The following is an 11,328-nucleotide window of genomic DNA, read 5'->3' on the forward strand; positions in this document are numbered from 1 at the left end:
CATTTCCTGTATATTTGGATAGTCTAAAGAAGAAGAAAACAATCCTCAGAATTTGGAGAGGAATCACTGTTAAAAAGTTCACTCAGAATCATGAAGAATGTGTGGAACAGTCTACTCTGATGGAAGCTGGGTCCTTTCTGAGCCTCAGTAGATGCTAGATATAAGAGTTTAGATTGAGGGACACTGTTAAACCCAATTGTAGGTTTTTAAATTATCTAAGTAGTCAAGATTTCAAAAATATGTCACAAGTTATAGAAAGGCAGAATCTGATCATGAAAATCAGTAGAACCTAGCTTAGAGTTTGACACATAATAAGGTTTTATTAATTAATAAATTCATTGTAAATAATTAAGCTTAATTTTTGAAACCGTATATGTATGTTCTTACCACTGTCTCCACTTTCTCCTCTGTTCTTTGTTTCCCTTCTGATTTCCATTTTTTTCCTAACTAAAATAAATCCAGAGCAACAATATTCTGGTTGCACCTATTTCTGTATTTCTGTGTAGGGGACTTCAAGGACATGCCTTCAGCCTGATAGAGAGCAAGGGTCAGTCTTTGATAATTTGACTGAACCCTGTGTGATGGAGCTGTGACACTTGTAGTCAATAGGGAAGGGGCGGGGCTGTGAGACTATATGGAAAAAGCCTGTAGGATTAGGGGGCTCTAGGGACAGTCAATGTGTAACCCTGCCCTAAAGTATTCAAATCTCCTAAGCCAAGGGGAACAGGATCTTGAGAGAGGAGGGATAGGGAGGTCACTGAGTTAATTCTGTACAAATAAAAGAAAACAAACAACTGTTTCATTCCTCTAACTACCACACACATGCACTCCATGCTCCATCCCTGCCCCTTCTCAGGAAGCCTTTGGGTGTAGCCCATGCTGAGGGATACCTTAGACACAGAGGCTGGTAAGTGGACACTTTGTTGCAGAGAACTGACTTGTAGCCCACTTCCCTGAGTACAGGCTAATCAGTGAGCTGGGAACACTTTTTGAAATCTCTTAGTAAATTGTATTAAACAAGGTAGTCATAAAAAATTTTGACATAGTCCTCAAATCCCTATCTACCTTTCTGGAGGATTCTAAGGTATAAACAGGACATGTTGCCCTAAAAGTGAAATATATGATCCTCACACAAATATGCTAATTTAAAAAAATCTCATCCTGTTGGGTGTTCCTCCTTTCAGTTCAGGCGCTTTCCTTTTAGTCTCCACACAGTACTACTGTTTGTCTACATCCAAAGCCTCCCACCCATATCCTACACTGCACGTCAGGGTTATCATCCTACTGATGTCACGTATTCCTCAGGAACTATTTGGAAAAGGTTGAAATGCTTCAGAAAGTGATTACATATTTGCCACAAGTTCTATACATGGAGTAAACTGCCCTTCTGGCCTTTTCCCAGGGACAAAAGGCCAACCAGTGATGGAAATCTTGTTAGTAACCGAACTCAGTTTGCTTTGCAGAGAAATCCTAACCTTCTAGAAGAAAGGATCTCCACCCTTGAAAAGAAATGCTTTGTGCAAACATAGCTAAGTAGTTTCCCCTTTTTCCTCTCGTTCAGATCTTGAAAGTCCTACCTTCTTGCGTGATTTTAGACTTCTCTCCTGAAGGCAGGATAAGGTCTCTGTCTACAGTGATAAATCATAGTGTTCAAAGTCTAATGGTAAGAGTTGCCCATCATAAACTGGAACAACAGGCTAAGGACTATTAAAAAATGAAGTGGTGAGCTCTGGTCTCTGCTTTATGCTGCTTCTCACCAGGTGCTTTCCAGTAAGCAACTATTAAAAATTGCTTGTTATTAATAATGACCAGAATATTGCTTTTATCTAAAGTAATAATACACAAGGAATTGGAATAAACAAAAGGGGGTAAAACTTCAGGAATATCAATTTTAATGTCTTTGAAAAGTCAAGAGACAGCCCAATTGTCCAATTCCAAAAAGCCATAGTACAAAAAGGGAAGGGCTGACATTTCAGGAGGAGAATTCTGAGAAGTCCCATTTTTTAAACCTTGGCATAAAGAATGCCCTTCAGTATTGAATCATTTAGAGGCAGCCCACTTTTCTAGAATTTAGAAAAAAACAGAAGTTAAATAGCAAGACACTTTTTGTGGAAGTGTTGAAACAAACAAGAAAATTTTTTATTTTGAAAATACAGTCTTTAAAGATAAATTTGGCTTCCATTTTCCATAGCTAGGTGCATCCAACAAGATATAAAAACAAAACAACAAGACAAAGACCCACAACATTATGTACAGAGCTCTAAAATGAGCTGTGAATATCTACAAGAAACTAGCATATGCTCTTTGTGAAGGGATGGAGTGTGTGCCTTTCTACAGTTCTCAGTCCTGGAGCAGAGTTAACTCCCTGGAGCTACAGGTGTGGCTGCAGCCGGGGAAGATCTGGGGTCAGTGAAGGGTTGGGGGTGGGACCCCCTCCCCCAGGAGGAGACGTGGAGAAGTGTCTGGGGAGGGAGCAGCGGCGGCACCGGGCAGATCCTGGGCTTCTCTAGAAGTCCTGCCGCGGGGTGTGAGTCAGGCTGTGCCGCCGCAGATCACAGTTTCGCCTGAACACTTTGCCGCACTGCTCGCAGCTGTAGGGCTTGATGTCTGTATGGGTGAGAAGGTGAGTTTTCAGATTACTTCTCTGATTAAAGGTTCTTCCACATGTGGGACATTTGTGTGGAGATTCCTGTTCAGATGTGAAGCAAGCAAAGGATTAATCCTTCACACCACCACTACACCCTTCTCAATAGTTTCTGTCTTATCGGTATCACAAGCGTTAACATAACACTCCATGACAACAAAAGAGGGGACTTGTAGGAACAAATCTTTGCTCCTAATCCTCCAATCACGAAAACACACGTGCAGGCACACACAGAGGCCCGATTACACTGATAACTGGGGAGGCAGACCCGTGGCCACCACGGGGGGCTTTGTAATTTCTAGCTCTTCACATTTCATCACCATGTCACAGGCAGGAAAAGAGAGAAGGGAAATCCTTAATCCTCTCTTAAGGAACGACATTCTCCCGGGTAATAAGGCTCCTCTTTGCTGGAAAATTAAACTATTCCTCAATGTTCTGAAAGCTACAAATTATGAGGCCCCTGGGAAAGACAGCGTATGGGATTTCACCATGCCTCCATTATCAAAATTACCTTTATTTCCTCCCAAACACGAAAGTTTTAAATACAGGGCAGATTGGATGAAAAAAAAAAATTCTAAAATTAGCAATTACAATAAACCGAGTGGCCTGTTCTTTAAGAAAAATATAAAAATGCATTATGTTAACAAGATTTTTATGTATTAAAAAATCAAGAGTGCTGCTTTTCCCCACCTAGAGAACTAATCTAAATAGGCCCTTTTAAGAGAAGCATCTTGTCTTTTGAACACCTTTTGTAAAGGAATAATGATAAAATGAACTAGTCAGTTTTTAAACAAAAAAACAAACTTACCTGCATATGTAAGGTTTTGTGAACAGCTAGAGTTCTAGACTGACAAAATCCTTTCCCACATTCCTGACATTTGAAGGGTTTTTCTTTGGAATGGATATACCTGAAAATCAATATAAGGTTTCATTGAAATGGCTTTACCCTGACGGTGAAGAGTTTCTTTTGACAATTACTCAAAAAGAAGTCGCGGAAGAATAAAAGAAATATGATTTCCATAATTTATGTTTTTAGATTATTTTTCCGCATAATTGTTTTAATGGTTAACCTCAACTAACAAATTTTTCAAAACATTCACCGGCGGGCAAAGGCTTTATCTACACTTGATCGCCCTCTCTGGCGTATTCTGGAGCTCGAAATCTTGCCAGAGGAGTCCTTATTGGCCTCCACGGTTTTCTCTGGGATTTAAACCGGCCAAGTCAGGATTCAAGGCAAGGCTGAGTATCGGCGGACTGATTTTTAGCGAATCCCTAACAGCCCGGAGGATGGGTACAGAAGTCCCAGCTTAGAGAACAGCAGGTAGGGTCCGGGAAAGATAGCTTCATCCCCACTCCTGAGTTTTCACAGGACAGAAGTATTTAACGTTATAATATTTCTTCAATTGCCATTTAATAATGCAAAGTTTAAGATCCTAGAGGGGAGGTGGGAGCTGTTTCTAAATTCGGTGACCTCAAGACCCCCCACAAATGCCGCTTAAAAGGGTCTCGGTGGCCCGCTCTGGGGTGCACCTGGGGAATGGGGCGGGGGCTAGCAGGGAGGAAACCGGAGCAGATTTCCAGAAATGGTCCAACCGCAGCCAGGACTGCCAGACCACCACAGGCAAGACTCTAGGGTCTCTCGCTTTTTTTTTCCTGCCCTCCTCCCCAAGGTGATCGATCTACCGGGGGAACAGGAAACCCACAGATTTTCTTGCCCGGGGTTGAGCAAGGGTTGACCCTTCCTCCCTCTCCCATCCCAATCAAGAAGCAGCAGGGCCTGCTGGCGGGGGGCGGTTGAGAGGGGAAGGTAGATTTGGAGGATTAGCTATTAGCAGAAGCCGGCAGGGGAAGGATAAGAGGAGACTCCAGAGACACTTAGAATGTCTGTTAGGACTCTGTATCCAAAACAAATTCACTTTCTCTCTCCCCACCAACCTTTTCCTCCACCTCACCTGTGATCCCGCAGGTGATCTTGCCTCCGGAAGGCCTTGTGGCAGATGTCACACGTGTACGGCCTCTCGTCTGTGTGGGTTCTCTCATGGATGAGCAAATTGTAGGATTTGGTAAAGTGTCTGCCGCAAAACTTGCAGATAAACTCTTTTTTCGTTTTGGAGGGCAACCTCCCTCGGGAGGGCTTTCTGTCCGGAGTCAATTTACTGAGGCCTGAGATGGGGTTGCCCAAACCCGGGCTTAGCTTTGTCAGGTCTCCTATCTTAGGGGGATCCTCTTGTGTGGCAGCCACTGCCAAGTTGGCAAAGTCAAAACGCGGCCGGTCCTTGTGCAGGGCTGGGAGCACGTGGGCAATGGCCCCCTGCTTGGGGTGGAATAGGTGGGTGGTAAAGGGCAGAGCCGGGAAAGGGAAGCGCGCGTCCACTAGGCCCTGGGCCGCCGCCATCTCGGTGATGGTGGAGCGGGTAATCTCGTGCACGTTGGGATATCCCAGCGTCCAGTGGTTCATGTGCATGGTCTGCACAGCGCTGAGACCATACAGGCCCTGCAGGTGGTCCACTGCGGCCGGGAAGGTGTTCACGGCCTGCAGGAAGGAGTAATTGGTGAGCTGCAGCGAGGGGTGGAGCGGGATGGGCGCTGGCAGGGCCTTGCTCCCCATTTTCCAGGATACTGGGAGGCGGAGGGGGCCGCCCCTTTCTTCCAGGACTCAGAGGCCGGTGGGCGTGGGGCTTTGATGAAAACCCAGTGAGACAACAGCTCGTAGACAAGGCCCTAAAAATGGCAGGGGAAGAGAAGGAGAAACCGTTGACTATTATCCAAGCCAGCTCCGTCTGCCCTTGGCGCCTGTGAGCTACCACATCTTCCTTCTAAGTCTCTCTCCCCACCCTACTTACTCTAAGACCCCCCCCCAAGAGAGGCCAAGAGAGGATGGCATAGCACCTGCCCAACAAATTCTCACGGACGGGAGATGGAGCAGGACGTAGCACCCGGTGAGCGGGCCTGAGATGGGGTTCCCCAAACCCAGGCTTAGCTTTGTCAGGTCTACTATCTTAGGGGGATCCTCTTGTGCGGCGACCACTTCCAAGGCTTCAGGCCTTTCTGAACACTGGCAGGAAGGTCTGTTTCTGGGCACCCACGGAGCGGAAGATAGTCGGGTGAGCTGGGGGGTCAGCCGGGACAGCACTCAGACTAGCCCACCCATCCCGTCAAGCGAAGCTCAGGCAACCACGCTGGCTCGCAGAGCCCCCCCGGGTGGGGGTGAGGGACTGGTGTTGGGTCGGGTTTTGGTCAGGGCCGCAGCTTCTCTAGCTGCGAGTAGCACTTGCCGCGCCGCCCTCCGGCCACCTTTCCCGCGCCTATCCCGGCCACACCCGGCATGCGGGAACGCGGCCCTGGTGCGCTTCATCCTCCCGGGCCAGAGAGCCCTCGGAGGGGCCCGCCTAGCCCCGCGCTGACCTCCGAGGTTTTATTTTTCCTTCCTCTGCCTCAGTCCCATTTATCAGCGGTGACGGGCCGCAGGAAAGAAAAGTGACACCTCAGGGGCTGGATTCGGCCTAGAATCGCTCCCTCCTCCTTCCCTGGGGCTGCCCTCCCTCACCCCCCACCAAGATCCCTTCCAGATGGTTCGGGTTCCTGGAGGGAGGGGGTTGGGGGCGGAGAACGTCCCGGGGGCCGGAACCCCCTTTCCTAGACTCAGAGCCAAGCTCTCCGGAGGCCGGAGTTGCTTCTCGGCCTGGCACCAGGAACGTCCCCTACATGCAGGAGGCCCCTGGAGAGAGCAGAGGAGAAGGAAGCGCTCCCTGGGGAGGAAAAGGGTAGGCGCTGCAGGATAGCAGCAGTGGGCTGAGTACAGCCCTGTAGATCCGCAGGAATGTTGTTTATCGGCCTAGAGGTGTGCGCGTCTGTGCTCTCTCCACCAAGAAGCCGAGCCTGGGGTCTGCGGCCTGGGCCTAAGCAGGGAGCTCCCCTCTTCTCTATGCCCCCGAAGGCAACGCTGAGACGCAGAGGTCTGATTATAGCCCCGAGTTCCTGGAACCACCTCATCTGCATTCTCGGGCCCACCGTCTCCCAATGCCACCCCCTTTGTAGAAGCGGGTTCTGCCTGTTCGGCGGTCACTGGCCTTCCCTCGGACGGCAGCTCCCCAGTTGCGGGACTCAGAGCTCTATGCTCTTGCTGGACAAAGGCCAGGCAGGCTATCGTGCGTGGCCAACTACCACGCCTAGAGTTTGACCCTCGCTAGAAGGTAGGAGAGTCTGTACAGCTCTTCCTCTCCACCCTCCCCTTTCTGCGCCTGAATTTTCTTCTCTGAAGCGTCGTGAAGTATTGCCTGTGGCTCTGTATGGGGGCAACGCTAAAGACAGAGCACTCCGGCAAGGCAGAATCTGGCTGCCTCTGTGGGGCCCGCATCTTCCTCCTCTGTAAGGGCTCAGAGACAGAGATTTATTAATGAATCGCTTCTCCTTGGTGGTAAGCGGTCTGGGAGTTCAGGCTGGGAGTTAATGAGAGGTGTGTAACAGTCAGAGGGGCTCAGTCAGATCATTCAACCGAAACTGTAAACTCCCATTAGTAATAAACTTTCCCACCACAAATCATGATTTGTTTTTTGTTCAGCACCAACACTCAAGACCGCTGCTAGGGAGCTAGGAAAAAAGGATTCTACTAACATGTCTGGTAATCTATCTGATTATTTCCCTTTCAATTAAAAATTACACCTTTATTTCCTTCTCTTTGCTGATTTTCCAGAGATTCAAAACATTATCTCCTCCTCCAGTATTGAAAAACAGCCTCTCCCCCATAGAGAAGAAGCCAAAATTATTATTTGGCTGTACCACTGGACTACAGTTCTTAGAAAGAAATATGGGAGGCAAAGCACAATTCCCACCATACGGTGTGGAGAGAGGGAAGTGGTGAATTGTCTACTGAAGGACTATCATGATCTGTGATTTCCATTACAAATGCACAAAGTGAACTCTGCCCTAAGGTTACACGCGTTAATTCTGCCACAGAAAGTTGAGTGCCATCTTTCCCTCTTTTCTCCAAATAGCTTATACCAGAGAAATTAATGGCTCTACTATAACTCAGGTTCATGTTGGCACAAAAGGCTATTCTATAGCATGTATTTGTATTCATTTGCAGGTCAGATAATTTATAAACAGAACAACCCTAAATATCAACCAAACACTTTTGCCATAAATAATCAGTATGTTTAGATTTCCACACTCTCCTTTAGTTTCTGGAAATGTGTGTCAAAAAAAGTTTTAAGTCAATGCAGAGATTTAAAATACTTTCGTTTTGTCTAGAACTGAGCCACAAAGTTCCCACACTCTCTTTCAGGCAATAACAGTGACCACTGTCTCCTGTCATTTCTCTGCCATCTGGTTTCAGACCATTGGTTACTTCTAATTTTGCAAGGAAAGAAACTTAAGCCAATGAAAAGGCATAAATATTTTGATGGCGCTAAGGCTACTTTTCTTTCAACATTTTTCTTCATAGGAATTTCCAGGCATGTGCAGAAGTTTTGTAAAATTTAGTTTACTGTCAACAACGGAGACGTGTACATACTTAGTTCACTGAAGCTTTAAAAACATTGGAGGAAAAAATACAAGGTAATTTGATAAGGAGTCTCGCTCTTTGGTAATATTATTATACAGAATTATCTAAAAATAATATAGGATTCATCTGCTAAAACTTGTGCATTGATATCTGAGGGAAATGACTGATAAGCTCAGTGAATTCCATCCAAACCACAATAGAATTTTACAGAAATCAGAGAGCTGTGGTCTAAGTGGATGTAAGATCATTAAAAAAAAAAAAATGCCAGACTGTATCAGGTGAACAGAGAAAAACGCCGGCGAAGTTCCAGTCCCTGCGCAGCGCCTCTGTCTTCCCAAGGAGTTAATTAAATTAAGATGCCTTCCGCATAATCTGGGTTCTGTTTCTCTCTGCTCCCTCGCTCCCCCTGCATGAGTAATTTTCTGGTTCTGCTCTGGACTGCAGTTTGTTTAGCAGAGAAAGTATCTGCGCTGTTTCGCTCCGAGAAACGCCAACCCTCTTTTGTTCTCTGCTACCAGGTAGAAAGACAGATCCAGAGCTCCCTCCACAAACACCTTTCCTACCCTCCTCGTTCGTACGACTGCAACTCCTTCCTGGGTTGCTATTTCTCGAGAATCCAAGCGTTTAAGCCCCTGGGGACCTTGCCTTCTGCCCCCTCTGCCAGCACTGGAGAGTGAGGGGGAAGAGCAAAAGGCCAGCGCAAGGTTGGGGAATTACCTAGGATTGAACTATTTCCCTTTTGAGACGCGCTTTCAGCGTCTCTGGCTGGGCAAGCACTGTGTCACGGCCCCTCTGTGCTGCGCTGCCACGGCTGCTCCGGGATAGGTGGACCCGGGCTTCCTAGGGCAAGAGCGGAAACACGAGGGGGTTGTGGGGTTTGATCTCAGCGTACGTCGATCAGCTTTTATAAGAAGCCTTGCTGAATGCTTAGATTAAACGTCCCCCCAAAAAACTAATAAGAAATAGTACATTCAAGTGTGAGTTAGTGTGTTTATGTGTGTGTGGATGGTTGTTAGCCCGAGATCCAAGGAAGTGAGAAACATAACGCCCCAGGATTGCATCCATATGATTTCTTTTCACAATATCTGGACTGTGGCACGCCAGACTAAGAATCTGAACGCCTACGGAACCTCCAAACTCTTTCTTCTTAGGGCAGCTACAGCCCCTTCCCAGAACGTACACTCACCTCCGGCAGAAAGGTCTGCCTGGGCAGCGCCGCTCAGACCCGGTCCAGGCAGCGAGGAGCGCCCCTTGGAAAGGTCATTGGGTCCACGCCTGGCAAACTTCTTTTTCTGCGCGTAGTAGCGGGGGTCGCGGGCATGATCTGGAGGACTGCAAGCAGCGAAAGTGAGAGCTGATCCTCCTTTTCCTCAGAGTCCGTGGACGCGGAATGTGTGAAGAACCAGGTTGCTTGGGCTGGTGATCAGCGCTCGCCCAGAACCATGCGCCTGGGCGAGTCTCTCGCCGCGGACCCCGAGGTAGGTCGGAGCCAGCAGCCTCGCTGGGCCATCACCCTCAGGCAGCAAGCGCGCAGAGCTCAGTCCCCGCCCGCGTACCTCCCTAGGCTGCTCAGGGCCCAGAGTCTAGGGCTTTAGTAGCGGCCCCGCCTCCCCTTCGGGCGGGCGTCGCGCGGCGGAGCGGGGCCCCGGGCTCCCTGACTCCGCCTCCACGCCGGGCGCCTGCTAATGGTCCACTCTGTTTACTTGTGTTTGGATAGCAACTGAGTCTTAAAGGCACAGGTTTCCAGAGAGCCGAAGGTGACTCAGTTCAAAACTCATACACAAACACTGACGCCCACCCTCTTCCTCCTCCGTACTACTTTTCCTCATTCTGTTAGAAAATCAGCAACTTGTTCTCTGCCTCTCCAAGACCCCGCAGAGAAACTCAAAGGGCATTTATAGTATTAATTGGTGCTCTCCCGAGCTTAATTTTTACCTCTTAACACGTTTAATACAACTATCTTCTTCGTAAAATCAATCAGCTCTAGATCATATTCTCCAGCATATATCACTCTTACCCCAATTTTAAATAGCTTTGTACGTTCTTTTGGTTAATTATGTTTGTGTAGTCTGCTTTCGCCTACTATTTTAAAAACAAATTTGTTTATAGAGGGACAATTGACTAATTTCGTAATTACTGCAAAGATGAGTGGAATCCCAGGAGAAATTTCTTCCAATAATTAAGCTTTAATCAGCCGATGTACAATTTCATACGCAGTTAACCAACTTGGTTAAAAGGGTGGCATCTGCAACCCATTGGCAAACAATAAAGAATTCATCTGGAATGGGTGAAGAGCAATCATTTTTAAAATTCAGAAAATACTATTTTAGCTCCTCAAATCATGTACATCTTCACTCCCAGCAAAAAACTGAATTCATTGTTCAGTCGCCAGGACAGTTAACTGAATTGGAAGTGCATGATAACATTTTTCAGGTTCTTCTAAAGGTTTGGTCTTGTGTGACTGTAATTGCAGAAATGCACTTCAGGCACTCTGGGAATAGGATGGGTAACAGAAAGGGAATAATACACACCCATTTACAGCCGCTTCTTTTCGGATGAGATCTAAGTGGTCAACTCTAAGCAAAACGCCCTTCGTCCAAGACGAGTCGCCAGGGGGTATTTGCATTAGCTTTCCGCAAGTTCGCGCTTTGAAGGTTATAGACTATCCAGCCAAGTGGCTGTACAATTCAAAAGTCTTCAGTCAAAAGATAGTTTTGAATAAGCCTCCTCAAAGGACAATTAAAATAATCTCAATCGTGCGCATAACTGGTCGAATATAAGCAGAAGGATAAAAACTGTCAAAAGGTTAAGCAGATTGGGGAGCCAGGCAGAAGCTACAATCTATTACTTTATTAAACTAAAACTATTTTATGTCGAGGTGGATAGAATTTTTCGTTCCTTTGGTGAAACATAATTCAGGAGTAGCAGATCTTTTATCCATCTTTCCAATTTAAGTTCGCAAAGATTAAAACGTGAACCTGGAATCCGAGAGCCGAGTGTTTAATATCCTGCAGTACTTCACTGCTTCAAAGTAGATTTGACAAATAGCAAGGAAGTAGAATGCCTAAGAGTTCAGAATTAAAACAAAACAAAACCTTTTTCCCTAGTGGGTTCCATCGGGGTGCTTTCATTTTAGCGATCAGTCCTGAGCTTCAACTGCGGGATGTCTGCGGTCCCCTCT

The 11,328-nt window shown here is 46.9% G+C and overlaps 1 protein-coding gene across 2 annotated transcripts; it reads right to left on the minus strand.

The window, feature by feature from the left end:
• Positions 1-2,117: 2,117 nt before the first annotated feature.
• Positions 2,118-9,753, minus strand: OSR2 (odd-skipped related transciption factor 2). 2 transcript variants are annotated; one of them, XM_003782451.1, is made up of 4 exons: positions 9,334-9,753; positions 4,597-5,365; positions 3,453-3,552; positions 2,118-2,607 (listed from the first exon to the last, which is right to left on the minus strand). In XM_003782451.1, the coding sequence occupies exons 2-4, from the start codon at positions 5,250-5,252 to the stop codon at positions 2,533-2,535; spliced, it is 831 nt and encodes a 276-aa protein (XP_003782499.1). In that variant the 5' UTR covers positions 5,253-5,365; positions 9,334-9,753; the 3' UTR covers positions 2,118-2,532. The 2 variants fall into 2 exon arrangements, with proteins under 2 accessions (XP_003782499.1, XP_003782498.1); XM_003782450.2 differs by having other exon boundaries at positions 2,118-2,689.
• Between the last annotated feature and the right edge of the window lie 1,575 nt (positions 9,754-11,328).

The sequence above is a fragment of the Otolemur garnettii genome, unplaced genomic scaffold (assembly GCF_000181295.1).
Source record: "Otolemur garnettii isolate 467f Iridium unplaced genomic scaffold, OtoGar3 scaffold00004, whole genome shotgun sequence".
NCBI lineage: Eukaryota > Metazoa > Chordata > Mammalia > Primates > Galagidae > Otolemur > Otolemur garnettii.